Source organism: Prorops nasuta, unplaced genomic scaffold (genome assembly GCF_024137725.1).
Source record: "Prorops nasuta isolate Cenicafe-Biocafe unplaced genomic scaffold, Cenicafe_Pnas_1.2 PNAS00009, whole genome shotgun sequence".
Lineage (NCBI taxonomy): Eukaryota > Metazoa > Arthropoda > Insecta > Hymenoptera > Bethylidae > Prorops > Prorops nasuta.
The window spans coordinates 2,497,630-2,513,306 of NW_027116806.1; the positions used below are offsets into that span (position 1 = coordinate 2,497,630).

The 15,677-nt window shown below is 34.0% G+C and overlaps 1 protein-coding gene across 1 annotated transcript; it reads right to left on the minus strand.

The window, feature by feature from the left end:
- Positions 1–10,651: 10,651 nt before the first annotated feature.
- On the minus strand, positions 10,652–12,608 carry LOC136776162 (E3 SUMO-protein ligase ZBED1-like). Its single transcript, XM_066731537.1, has 4 exons — positions 12,596–12,608; positions 12,479–12,534; positions 12,248–12,413; positions 10,652–12,156 (listed from the first exon to the last, which is right to left on the minus strand). The coding sequence occupies exons 1-4, from the start codon at positions 12,606–12,608 to the stop codon at positions 10,652–10,654; spliced, it is 1,740 nt and encodes a 579-aa protein (XP_066587634.1).
- Positions 12,609–15,677: the final 3,069 nt, after the last annotated feature.

Here is a 15,677-nt window from a genome sequence, read left to right on the forward strand (position 1 = left end):
TATCTTCATTATTTATTTTATTATAAAAAGTAGTAATATCCACTGGAACTGTAACTGATTCCTCTTTAACTATGGTAGTACTTTTTGGTGCTTGCATTTTTCCAAGAATTGTTATAGCATTTGGCACTGGTCTGGCATCAAATTGCAAACTATGAAAGGATACCTTGTATATAACTTTGCTTTAATTAAACTAATTTTTTTCACAATGTACTTACTTTTCTTAAAAACGTTTATGTTAATTGCTGTTGAAACACTACTATGTGTGTTGGTTATGAGTGAACGTAACAACCTCATCCTTCTGTTTCATTTACAATTTTCGTTAATCTACATTCTTCAATAACAGGGTATTTCCAAGAATTGTTAGAGCATTTGGCACTGGTATGACTTCAAATCAGAGGTGCATACAAGGAAAATATTTTATTTATAACCTGAAATAAAATCCCACAAAGTACCACAAAATATTAAATTTTAATATATTTTACAATGTTGTGTTACTTATCTGATTCTCCATCAGACTCCTTCATGTATTTATTCCTTTAGTTTGTTTAATTATCTACACTTTGAATTATATCATACTATTTTTATCCCAACAGAGTAATTTTGATTTTGACAGTTCTATCGAAATCGATCGCAATTTAGGGTTATGCCGGTATTGAATATAGCAGGTGAATATAGCAGCCAACTTCAGCCCGAGACATACAGATCAGCCCGAGACATACAGAGAAAAGGGAGAAGAATTTCAACTTCGGCATATATATAGCTAACAGAGTATGAGATCTCTGGATTGCGTGAACCGATTTTAATGTTTATGGGCTCAAATGAAAGCTCGTTCAAAACCATTTTAAGAAAAGCTTTGCTTAAATCATGATAGTGGATTATTCACAAAGAAAAATCGGTTTGAAAATTAGGACAGCCAAACTTGCTGTATAAGAGAGTAGTGCCTCGACGGCCGTATATACATGTCATTATCTACTTTTTTCTGTACTTGCCGTCGAGACACTACCGTGTCTCTTGATTGATTTAAATAAGTCAATGCTTATAAATAAATATACTGAAAAACATGAATAAAGGCATTGTCCTGCAAATGTAAATAATATCGAAGATTCGTAGATTTTCGGCAAAGCGAAGCGGAAAGATTTTGCCTCGAATCTTCTGCTAGACGGCTAACAGCGAGAAAGACAGAGAGGTCCGAGAAAGTATCTCCGCTCTCTTTTTAATCCGAGGATAGCCGAGAGCGAGCGAAGCTAGTCGACACATGTATGGACGCTTCGCTTGTGCACGTGACCATCGAGCAGCGGTAGAAGCGGGGATGGCTCACCCAAACGAGCCTGCATTTGTGGTCGTAAGTGGAGGGGGAAATTCTGTAGACCGACGGTCTACTTTCTGGCAGCACTGGTTTCGGCTGACTTGACACTAGAGTCTGGGTCAGTAGAAACGCCGACTAAACTTTGCGACTCACAGTACAGTATACTAAATTATTACACTCCGAGCGGTAAGAATGTAATGAGTTGGCAAGATTCGGGGTGAATGATAGTATGTATAAACATACGTTGGAACAGCAAGTTTGACACAAAACTTTGTATTTTCAGGTATTATCATTATACTTACAGTAAACGCTAATTATGCTGGATCAGCATTCGCAGGATTATTTACTATTCGTCACAACTATTGGAGAGACCAGACTCTCCTATGGTTGTGGATTTCTCGCACTTAATTAATTATGATCAGTTCGTAGTAGTTGTGTTTATCTTCCAGAACGGTACGTGTTAGGCACGACTGAAAGATGTACACTGGCCTTCATCGATACTGCTCCTGGGGAAAATGGCGGGCGGAAGTATCGAACGCAAACTATAGCACATAATAGCAGTATACGAGAAATTGTAAATATTTATCTACAGTTTGTGCCGTCTGATCGTCATGCTATTCCACAAAATATAGCTCTGAAGCAGAGAAGTACTATAGAATGTCCAATCGCTCTGTCTTCGTTTATTCGCATAGGAGCGAGAGAGAAGGATATATCGGACCCCATGGGATCATCGATTTTGCTCGAGAAAATCTGAATATAGTGTGTTATACAAATAATAAAATGTAGTTTCTTATTACGGTCGTATATTATGATTATAAATTTTAAAAGCGCGCATCTCAAATTTATGACATTCAACATTTATAATAATATCGGTGTTTCTTTATTAGTCATGTTGAATGATTTAATATGAAAATGCTGAAGCAAAAATAGTCTGAGCACAGGAAAAATATAGTAAGATGGAAATTAAAAATAAAATAATTCATTGACAATGTGAATGGAGAGAAGGAGGTAAATATATAAATATAGTGTAATATTTTATTTCGCATAATTCCTATAAAATACATTTCACTTAATTTTATTAGGTAAATTACATTGAAGTAATTCTTATAATGTAATTGTATAGTATTATTTAATAAAACAGTAAATAAATTCGTACTAATAAAATGTAATGTTATTTGAAAAAAAAACTCTTAAATATTGGAAGAAATGTATCAAATTAATTCCAAATATAATTTATGAGTTTTCTAATATGCCAAATAATAAGAATTTTATGAAAATCTACTACGAATAAATTTGAGCTTCTGCGAAAGGAATAATTACACTCTAAAGGAAGGTGAAGTATCTTCGCATAACTTATAAGTTTCATATTCTTTCTCTCTAAACAGATTCATCGCTGCCTGGCTGATAAGAGATTCAACAAACATGTTTCGCTGATTGATTTCTCTTGAAAAGAGAGTATCAATAATGGCCCGCAACAATGGAAATGATAATCCAGTGCTTTTCCTGTTACCCAGCCACTATGCTCATTACAAATTCATGTCTCTACAAAAGAAAGATTAGTTGGTAAACATTTCAATTTTAAATCAGTTGATTTATTTGGATAATATATGTATGTTTTTGTCCAATTTATATCTCTCAATTTATAGCTTCTCCCACCAGCAGATTTGCAATTTCTAGAACATCTAAGCTGCAATGAAATATGCAAACTATCCTAGCATCTCTATCATGAAGCAATTGGAATTAAGAAATATCTGTAGATATTGGAATGTAAATCACATATTGCAGTTTTGAGAAACCTGCAATATTTGAACTTAATTTGCAGAATATTCAAGATCTACTACGCATGCTTCTTATTCAAGAAAAAACATCAACTACACATGACATCTCTTTTATGGAAATCCATTGCTCTTCCTCCACGAATAGTCCTCCCTATATATTTATGAAGCTCCTTCAAAAGCAAAGAGCAAAAGTATATATTTGCCAGGTAAAATCTTTATCTCCATATATTTAATTTATCTGGTCAACCTATATTTTAACAATTTTTCTCTTATTGTCCAATGAATAGCTTCTCCTATATACCAACAGATATTTAAATTGAAGGGTTGGCAGAGCTTAGATGAAATTTACAGCTTCCTGGCATCTCCATTTGATTTATATACCAAATGGAAGAAATAATTTCCATGTATTTTGGAGCATAAATAAAAATATTGCAGTTTTGAGAAATCAGCAATATTTATTCATGTTATACTTTGAGAGTTATTAACTACCCATTCTTCCACCTATAAGAAAAAGACTCCAAATATATTTATGACTTATTTTCTGTGGAAATCCATTGCTTTTTCCGCATTGATCCTTCCTACATGTTTATCAAGATCCTCCAAAAATAAATAGCAAAATTATATATTTGTTAGGTAAATCCTTTGTATTCATAGAATTAATTTATCTGGATCACACTAATATTTTACTATTTCTACTCTTATTTTCCAATAAGCAGATTCTTTTACCAGCAGATTTAATATATTCAAGGACTGGCAAGGCTGAAATGGAATGTGTAGCATATCTTTGCATCTTCCTCAATTATAAACCAAACGGAAAAAATTTCTATGGATTTTGAAGTGTTCATCTAATATTACAGTTTTGAGAAATTTGCAATATTTGAATTTATATTATAGAGGATATTCAAGGTCTATTACCCATCCTCCCTCAGGAGATAATCCCAACTATAGCTCTGGCCAATTCATTATGGAGGATTCACTGCTTTTCCTGCCTAATTAGTCCTCATTACAAAATCTTATGAAGTTCCTCCAAAATCGAGAATTGGTAAATTGCTAAACTGGTAAACTTATTATCATTTCTAAACAATTTAATAATTCTGTTCACCTATGTTTTACTAATTTTACTCTTATATTTGCAAGCAGGCAGCTGTTACTACCAACAAATTTTTTTATGAATCAAGGACTGGCAGAACTGGAATAAACTTTGCAGCATCCTGTCAACTACCTCATTAATCAATTGGAAGAAATATCTATGGATTTTGGATGTTAATAATATTATATATTGCAGCCTTGACAAATCTGCAGATATAATTGTAAATACATTGGAGAATATTCAAGGCCAACTATTTCTAAGTAGAAAATGACCACTATTTGTCTGGCTCATTTCTTATGAGGTCCAACTGCTTTTCTAACAATAAACAGCAGTGTTGGGTAAAATGTAATTTTATTTTTACAATTACAAGAATCCTTAAGTTATTGTAACTTGAAATTGCAAGAACGAAATTATAATGTAATCTATATCCATTGTAAATCTACTATTACATGAAAATAGTATGTAATTTAAATTTTCATTTTTCAAAACTTAAATTGTAATGATTGAAAAGTTCTTGTAATTATAATTAAAATTACATTTTGCTCTACACTGCCAAATTGTTCATCTTTTGTAATGTTATCAATTTCTTTCAATAGCAAGAAGCTTCAACTAATCATTTACATAAAATGAAATTAATAAATGCAATTTGTTTGATTCTTAAAGAGTTGTTTCATTCAAGATTCTTTGTAGAATTTAATGTTTTCAGCACACCTCTAATATTTTCCTTATTTATGTCACCATCATTTGTATAGCCATTATTTTCATGGTTTTTGTAATTAGTAGAGTTTTTATTGCACAAATCTATAGATACATTATCATAATAATTTTTATATCAAATTTTTTAACTACATTGCAACACACATTTATATAAATACCATTTCTCTTTTTATTACAAAAAAAAAATACTGTTAACGCAATTGTTCCTTAGTTTTCATTTGGTAGCCCTGAAAAGGGCCGATTGTTGAACCAATATGCGACATTGTTCAATTAATAGTCCGTCCAATATCCAGACCGCCCGATCACTTGCTCCAACCGATTGGGTATCGACTGAAACAAGTTTGCTAGGAAATCTGGGTTAGACCGAAGTCCTTCCCAGATACTCCTAGCTTGATCAAGAATCGCTGCCCTCGTCCTCGCACCTGGTGGAATCCAGCGCCTAGACATTAGCGCCCAGACGTTTTCAATGAGATTCAAGTCCGGCGATCTAGCAGGCCATGTCACCAGATGAATTTCCGGATGACGTTCAAACCAATCACGTGTTGCGCGTGAGGTGTGGACTCCGGAATTATCTTGCACCAATCGGATCACTGGTACTTCATCCGCGGGATATATTGCCCGCACGTTTGGAAGAAGAACATCTTTTAAGATGCGAATATATTCCGAGGAATCCATATGAGGAGAAACCTCCACCAGTTCACCGAGGCACTGACCGGACATCCAACCCCACACGCCACACGAGATTCGACCGTACCGATGTTCTCGGAGGACGTTGTTTGGACGTAATCTGGTATCATCTGGCCGCTAAACATGCATATTGTGAGAGTTTCACGATACGAATACCTTTTCATCGGTCCATATCGTAACCTCCCACTCAGCATGGCTGGTTGTCAGTGACTCCAGCGCAAATCCAACTCTCTGCTCTCGATGAACAGGAGTGAGGGGTATCTTACGTGCTGGACGACGGCAGTGAATACCTACGGAGTGGAGTCTTCGTAGGCCGGTGGATACTGAAGCTGGATATCCTATTTCTTGAACAATGTCACTGACGTTGGCGAAAGGATCCTGCCTAATCCTGGCAAATAACTGTTCGTCTTCCGACGGAACTGTACGTCGGTGGCCTCTGTTGCCGTGACGTCTGTCCAGAAGACCTGAATCTCCGCTTTCCTCGTGACGATGTACCCATCGTCTTACCGTACTTGGATGCACTCCGCACAAATTAGCTATTTCTTGCGGGCTTTTCCCGCAATGAAAATAACCAATTGCTCTTCCTTTAGTCACGTCATTCATGGTCAACGTTTCGTGGGTTACGAGAAACAAAAGAAACAATATATCGATTCACGCAATTGGTTTAAATAATATTACGTATGACGTCAAAATTATCGATAACTGACAGCCTATTCGACCAATTAGATGGATTATTCTTTTGAAAAATAGCTTGTACCAATCATTGTGCGATTTAGGAAAATGTTGAAATGGTACAACATTTAATAAAATCTATATATTATAATATGATTTTCTTGAATATCTAAAAGTATAATCAAGTTAAAGAATCCGCAATTCATACGATAGGGATGATGAATAATTAGCAAATATGATATCAATAACGTCAAAAATGAGTTTCAGATCAAAAAGAGCAAATTTGCTATCGAGAAGAATAAAAAATTGCCCTTTTCAGGGCCACCAAATGAAAACTAAGGAACAATTGCGTTAACAGTATTTTTTTTTGTAATAAAAAGAGAAATGGTATTTATATAAATGTGTGTTGCAATGTAGTTAAAAAATTTGATATAAAAATTATTATGATAATGTATCTATAGATTTGTGCAATAAAAACTCTACTAATTACAAAAACCATGAAAATAATGGCTATACAAATGATGGTGACATAAATAAGGAAAATATTAGAGGTGTGCTGAAAACATTAAATTCTACAAAGAATCTTGAATGAAACAACTCTTTAAGAATCAAACAAATTGCATTTATTAATTTCATTTTATGTAAATGATTAGTTGAAGCTTCTTGCTATTGAAAGAAATTGATAACATTACAAAAGATGAACAATTTGGCAGTGTAGAGCAAAATGTAATTTTAATTATAATTACAAGAACTTTTCAATCATTACAATTTAAGTTTTGAAAAATGAAAATTTAAATTACATACTATTTTCATGTAATAGTAGATTTACAATGGATATAGATTACATTATAATTTCGTTCTTGCAATTTCAAGTTACAATAACTTAAGGATTCTTGTAATTGTAAAAATAAAATTACATTTTACCCAACACTGCTGTTTATTGTTAGAAAAGCAGTTGGACCTCATAAGAAATGAGCCAGACAAATAGTGGTCATTTTCTACTTAGAAATAGTTGGCCTTGAATATTCTCCAATGTATTTACAATTATATCTGCAGATTTGTCAAGGCTGCAATATATAATATTATTAACATCCAAAATCCATAGATATTTCTTCCAATTGATTAATGAGGTAGTTGACAGGATGCTGCAAAGTTTATTCCAGTTCTGCCAGTCCTTGATTCATAAAAAAATTTGTTGGTAGTAACAGCTGCCTGCTTGCAAATATAAGAGTAAAATTAGTAAAACATAGGTGAACAGAATTATTAAATTGTTTAGAAATGATAATAAGTTTACCAGTTTAGCAATTTACCAATTCTCGATTTTGGAGGAACTTCATAAGATTTTGTAATGAGGACTAATTAGGCAGGAAAAGCAGTGAATCCTCCATAATGAATTGGCCAGAGCTATAGTTGGGATTATCTCCTGAGGGAGGATGGGTAATAGACCTTGAATATCCTCTATAATATAAATTCAAATATTGCAAATTTCTCAAAACTGTAATATTAGATGAACACTTCAAAATCCATAGAAATTTTTTCCGTTTGGTTTATAATTGAGGAAGATGCAAAGATATGCTACACATTCCATTTCAGCCTTGCCAGTCCTTGAATATATTAAATCTGCTGGTAAAAGAATCTGCTAATTGGAAAATAAGAGTAGAAATAGTAAAATATTAGTGTGATCCAGATAAATTAATTCTATGAATACAAAAGATTTTACCTAACAAATATATAATTTTGCTATTTATTTTTGGAGGATCTTGATAAACATGTAGGAAGGATCAATGCGGAAAAAGCAATGGATTTCCACAGAAAATAAGTCATAAATATATTTGGAGTCTTTTTCTTATAGGTGGAAGAATGGGTAGTTAATAACTCTCAAAGTATAACATGAATAAATATTGCTGATTTCTCAAAACTGCAATATTTTTATTTATGCTCCAAAATACATGGAAATTATTTCTTCCATTTGGTATATAAATCAAATGGAGATGCCAGGAAGCTGTAAATTTCATCTAAGCTCTGCCAACCCTTCAATTTAAATATCTGTTGGTATATAGGAGAAGCTATTCATTGGACAATAAGAGAAAAATTGTTAAAATATAGGTTGACCAGATAAATTAAATATATGGAGATAAAGATTTTACCTGGCAAATATATACTTTTGCTCTTTGCTTTTGAAGGAGCTTCATAAATATATAGGAAGGACTATTCGTGGAGGAAGAGCAATGGATTTCCATAAAAGAGATGTCATGTGTAGTTGATGTTTTTTCTTGAATAAGAAGCATGCGTAGTAGATCTTGAATATTCTGCAAATTAAGTTCAAATATTGCAGGTTTCTCAAAACTGCAATATGTGATTTACATTCCAATATCTACAGATATTTCTTAATTCCAATTGCTTCATGATGGAGATGCTAGGATAGTTTGCATATTTCATTGCAGCTTAGATGTTCTAGAAATTGCAAATCTGCTGGTGGGAGAAGCTATAAATTGAGAGATATAAATTGGACAAAAACATACATATATTATCCAAATAAATCAACTGATTTAAAATTGAAATGTTTACCAACTAATCTTTCTTTTGTAGAGACATGAATTTGTAATGAGCATAGTGGCTGGGTAACAGGAAAAGCACTGGATTATCATTTCCATTGTTGCGGGCCATTATTGATACTCTCTTTTCAAGAGAAATCAATCAGCGAAACATGTTTGTTGAATCTCTTATCAGCCAGGCAGCGATGAATCTGTTTAGAGAGAAAGAATATGAAACTTATAAGTTATGCGAAGATACTTCACCTTCCTTTAGAGTGTAATTATTCCTTTCGCAGAAGCTCAAATTTATTCGTAGTAGATTTTCATAAAATTCTTATTATTTGGCATATTAGAAAACTCATAAATTATATTTGGAATTAATTTGATACATTTCTTCCAATATTTAAGAGTTTTTTTTTCAAATAACATTACATTTTATTAGTACGAATTTATTTACTGTTTTATTAAATAATACTATACAATTACATTATAAGAATTACTTCAATGTAATTTACCTAATAAAATTAAGTGAAATGTATTTTATAGGAATTATGCGAAATAAAATATTACACTATATTTATATATTTACCTCCTTCTCTCCATTCACATTGTCAATGAATTATTTTATTTTTAATTTCCATCTTACTATATTTTTCCTGTGCTCAGACTATTTTTGCTTCAGCATTTTCATATTAAATCATTCAACATGACTAATAAAGAAACACCGATATTATTATAAATGTTGAATGTCATAAATTTGAGATGCGCGCTTTTAAAATTTATAATCATAATATACGACCGTAATAAGAAACTACATTTTATTATTTGTATAACACACTATATTCAGATTTTCTCGAGCAAAATCGATGATCCCATGGGGTCCGATATATCCTTCTCTCTCGCTCCTATGCGAATAAACGAAGACAGAGCGATTGGACATTCTATAGTACTTCTCTGCTTCAGAGCTATATTTTGTGGAATAGCATGACGATCAGACGGCACAAACTGTAGATAAATATTTACAATTTCTCGTATACTGCTATTATGTGCTATAGTTTGCGTTCGATACTTCCGCCCGCCATTTTCCCCAGGAGCAGAATCGATGAAGGCCAGTGTACACTAGGGATGGCGATATTTTCCAAAATTATCGATATTTCATATCGAAACATATTGCCAAGTGCAGCATCGATTCGAAATAAATATCGAACTTGAAATATCGATATTACATATATTAAATGTGTACTGCAGGCAATATACATATAAATAGCTTAATATATATATGTATATATATATTGTATAATTGAAGGTTATGTAAGCATCATCGTAAATTTTATGTTTAGTAAAGCTTGAATATAAATTAATTAAAATTCTTAACAGCTTTTAATTTTTAGTAAACTGATAAATTTTATCAATAAGAAAAACCGGTCTGAAAAAAATTAAACATGTAAGCAAAATTAACAATATTATATATGTATATATGTAGGTTGTGTTAACATAAAATAAAATGTAATATTTTAATAAAAATAATATTTATTTTGTAGTAAACAATATTTCATTTTAATCTTGACAGTTTGAACCTTAACATATTTAATTATTATTAAGAAAAAAACTCAATTACATTATCATGACAGTTTCACTCCAATTTATAACCAAAATGTATAAGATAAACCACAATGAATATTAAAGCTTGCTTAATTGACGTTTACTCACTTCCTTGTATAATTTTTATTTTCTAGAACGTATTAAATACCTATCACTTTTTTATTTCTATAATTTTGGTAGAATCTTAATTTAAATTTTAATATTATATGTATACACACACAAGTTAACTTCTATATATTACCTCTTGTAAATTTATATTTTAAATTTAAAAATTCCACTCTTCCTTACTTAATGATCCCAAGAATAGTAGCTGTTGAAGGTGGTCCCCACTTAAACGATTTCTTGCTTCTGTCATTATTTGACCAGCTTTGGAAAACAGTCTTTCACAAGGTACAGATGTAGCTATCGCTGCCAAGTACTTTTTGCCAAGTTTAGCAAGTGGTGTGTCATTTTTTTGCCAGAAGTTTATTGGATCAGTGTCCATTTTGACAGGTGGCTGTATTAAATAATATCTTAACATATCTGAAATTTCATTTTCTTGAACATTCAATGGTTCTTCAGATCTTATTCTGCTAACTAAAGTTTCATGATATGACCAAAAACCAGTTGCATTTATTCTCGTAACACTATTTTCAGCTGGTGCATCTAGATGTGTTCTACTTAAAGCACTAGAAATTTTGTTTACACTATTTGAGCAAGCTGAGTTACTATTAAAGTGAACAGTTTTAAATCGTGGATCTAGGATTGTAGATAATGCTAGAATCATGGTATCTTCGATGTCATAAAATCTTGAATTAAACTCTTCTAATAGTAATTCCTTCATTTGCTTCCCAGTTTCGGTTTCAGGTACTGCTTCTATTAATGCCACTTTTAGCGTATTGACAATTGGTATAACTTTACTAGCAGTGAGATAGTTTTCTCCAGATATTATTCTCGTAGCTTCCTGAAATGGTTTTAAAAGAACAACAAACTCTTTCACAATGTGTAGTTCAGTTGCATTAATCATTGCAGGGGCTGTTGGATATTGTAATAAGATGCATCCAATTTTATCTGATAATTCAATGAATCGAGACAACATTTCATACGTTGAGTTCCACCTGGTTTCAACTGATTGTATTAATTTTAACTCAGTAACTTTTCGCAACTCATCCGCTGCAATAATAGACTTTTTAAAGTGACAAACAATACTTTTTACTTTTTTTACTATAACATGTATGTTATTTGATTCAATCACTTTTGATGTAATTAAATTTAATGCGTGCGCAAAGCACGGTAAATGTTTTTCTGGTCCAAATTCGTCTTTGATAGCTTTTTTTATGTTGGATCCACTATCAGATACAATAACTAATATGCTTTCTGTGTTAACTCCCCATTCCTTAATAATAATTCTTAGCCATTTTTTGATATTTTCTGCACTATGTCTTTCGTACAGTTGAGTAACTCCAATTGTAACAGATTTATGTTTATTGTCAAATATATAATGAGCTGTTAATCCCAGATAACTCTTAGTGTTAAGCTGATCTGTCCATATGTCTGTCGTTAAGGATATGTCAACGACTTTTCTAAGCTGGTCTCTTATTATGTTGCATAATACTTCATATTTTTCTTGTATTAAGTTTGCTATAGTTTTCCTACATGGAATTTTGTAAAGAGGTAGTATTGATTTTATAAATACTTTGAATCCTTCTTTCTCCACTGTACGGTAAGGTAAATTGTCCTTTGTAATCATGAAGAGTAATTTATTTGTGACTTCTAATTTCGATCCTCCGTCTGAAATGAGATTTTAACAAATATACCATCTTATAAAGGCAATTAATAAATGCATGTTAAAATTTTAAATAAATAAACCAAAATTCCTTACCTTCAAATGAGCTTTGTGTAGATAAACTGCAATCTATTCTGGGTTGATAATTATTATTAGATCTATTTGCACCTGATGAAATAGAAACTGTTTGTATATTCGCTTGTATTAATTCAGGATCATCTGGATTGTCTGTGTATTCTTCTTCTATATTTTCACCTATGTGCTATTATAATATAATTATGTGTGCAGTTCATTATTAAATTTAACAATAATATAATTATACATTACTGATGCATTCCTTTGAGGATTAACTGAATTTATTCTGTGGCTATCATCAATAATAGCTGTAGGATGATATTTGTTTAAATGTAATTTCAAATTGGTTGTATTACCACATGATTTTACATCTTTCTGACATAATTTACATTTTCCTCCCAATGCAGTTTTTATGAAATACTTCCAGACCATGCTCCTTGGTGGCACTAAAATTAAATAATAAGAAGGTTTATTAATTAATATATACCTATAATAATTTTTAAATTTTCTTTAAAAAATACTATATAAAGAAATAAACAGGAAAGTCAATTTAGGCCTGGATAAGGAAAATATTTTTGCATACTATTGAGTAATGAAGAGTAACACGGCAGCCACTGGGATCGGAATTGTTATAAGGATCAAGTGTAGGAGTTTAATTGCTGAAATATTGTGATTTCATGTATATTTAAAGAAGCATTTGTAATAAAATAAAGGAATGTATATCTTACCAAGTTTCTTTCAAGATTTTATTTTACTCATTAATACTTTTTAAAACAAACAGGTATAAATATATTACCGAAGCTCACACCCACGTACTACATACATAGGTATGTAATGTATTACTATGGTGCTGGCTGTATTATTCTTGTTTCAAATAAACCGAAGATTCCTTGGAATCCTTTATTATGTAACTTGTATAGTATTATAATTAGCCAAGAAGCGTATGATTCTCACTAAATTAAAGGCAATTACAGTGTAATTTTACATTAGCTGGTTGGGTTCCCATCTTGAAATAGATAGTCAGTGTTCCAGTCCACTGGTCCACTAAAATCATAAAACGCGCAAACATTGCTAATATCGGAGTACGATATTGCAGCATTAAATATCGATCTCCAATACATTAATGCTTACCATATCGATACAAAATATCGAGATATCGGCTTAAAAATATCGATATATAGAAATATCGATACAGTATCGCCATCCCTAGTGTACACTCGCGACAATTTCTATACGACTTGGTTCGGATTGAATTATACTAGACTTAACTACCAGTACACGGCGACTGGGCAAGAGATTTGTTAGAATACGGTGGAGTACTCTGCTCCCGTGGAACGAACACTAGAGTTACGACCTTGGAACGCGGATGATGCGGCAGCGGCTAAGCTTGCACAGAATAAAACTCAACTCAAGGGTCGCGGAACTCGCATATATGTAGGAGGCTTAATAGGTCATGTGTCGTCAGTAGCGCCATGATCTTTCGACAAATGATAACCAAAAAGTCTCCACATCCACGGCCGACGCCCAAGGTTTGACGCATTTCCGGGAAAGAGGTCCGGGTGTCAACAATGTGCAATACTACCGGTATTACACACGGACGCGTACGATCTACTTTGGTTCGGCGAGGTGGCTGACCCCTACGTTACACCTCCCCCCTTAGATGAAACATTGTCCTGTGGAGGTCAATGTCTCCCGGACAAGGAGTATGGGGTAGGCCAACTGCCGAAAAAATTTTTAGAAGAGTTTGGTGTCTATTAACTAAAGGGTAGCGAGTCCAGTGGCATAGATATTGGTTCCAGGTAGGGCATACTCTGCGCGTGGCGAATAGGTTGTTGTAATGGCATGCTGACGGTGCGTATAGGAAGCATTGGCATGCTCTCGGCTGCTATCGTTAGAGTGCTTTGAACTCTGATAGAGGTGGTTGACGTCGTGCTGGCACGCGCAGGTGTCGGATTTCGTTTGAACCACAGGGCCGCAGCAATTAATATAATGAGTATAAAAAGAGATCCGGATGAGGCATAAGAGATGATGGATGCTCTAAGGGTGGTAGAATCTTGTCTCTGCAGGTCCTTTGCTTCTCGGGCTATGTCCTTGAGGGTTACGCTGTTTTTGGACAGATTCCAGTCCGCCAATGATTTGCTTTTAATAGGCTGTATTTTTATTAATTTCTGTAGAGCTGGTATGTGACCTTCGGGTAGAAGTTCAGGGAGAGGTATCGGCTCTAGGGCTTCGAAGTGAGTAACATCGGACACCATCAGGGTTTGCAGCGATCGTAGCTGAGTAGATGTAGTGTCCGCGAAGCATCCTGCTTCTAATTGGATAATTCCATCTCCAAGGATGGTTTCAGTTCCCCTTACGTTTCCTTGGCAGATGAGGGTGATTTGTTCCGGTTTTGGGAGAGAATATAACCAGGTTCGAGGTTGGATCAGAGGTGTCCAGAAGGGACCGGTGAACGAGGCGACCCTGATGTCGCAACCAGTCCATTGGGTAGTGTCATGGTGCTGGAGGATGGATAGCTCACATTCCTGGTTATACGCGACCTTAAGAAGAGGTGCTCCAGAAGCACAGTAGTATGTTTTCAGGTCATGGAGGCAATGGGATAGAGACTCGGAAGGGATGGGGGTGTAGAAGCGTTGGGAAGAAGAGACTGCTAGATAGGGATGGGCTGGTTGAATAAAGGTGGTGATAGTTTGATTATCGGGACGATTATGGTGGGTTGGGTAAGGATAGGTTTTGTACAGATGGTATTCTTCCTTGTTAAGTAGAGGGATTTCGATCACGACCACCAATTGTCCTTTATAATGATTAACGTGTAGGTGAGAGAGTTCTTGGATGTCCTTCATCAGTAGTTCCTCTTCGTCGAAAGGCAAGGAAAATCCGGTCCTGAGGGTGGCTTCCTGCAAAGCCTGTTGTAACCGGGTAGATGTAAGTATCATGGGGTGCAAAATTCCCCGACGAGCAAAAAGAACAGCATCCACAAGGAATAGAATGCTGGTCCTGTATTGATCGGCGTACATTTCCATTTGTCGGATGTAATCTCGATGTACCCTTGCGTGTTTTTCCTGATCAAGGGCGTCATCGGTGAGAGCGATAGCGTCGGCCAAGGCCTTGGTTTGTTCTTGAAGCTCTTGGGTATGATTATTTAGGGTAGTGATAGAAAGGTGCAAGGCGGAGAATTTCGACTGTATCACATGCGTCTGTTTTTCCAACAAATGAGCGGTGTGTGCTCCTTTCTCTTGTAGCTTTAATATTTCGCTGGTGTAGTATTCGCCATCTTCTTCGGTCAAGGTACCAAAAAGGGTTTTAGAGAGTCCTCCTACGAATCCTAGGGGAGCGCTTCTACGGTTTCGATTAAGGTCCGTAGGATGTAAGCCTCGGCGAAGTATTGAAGCAAAAAGTTCAGTGTCAACAATTTTGCGTCCGATCTCTTCGAGTTTACTATCATTGATGC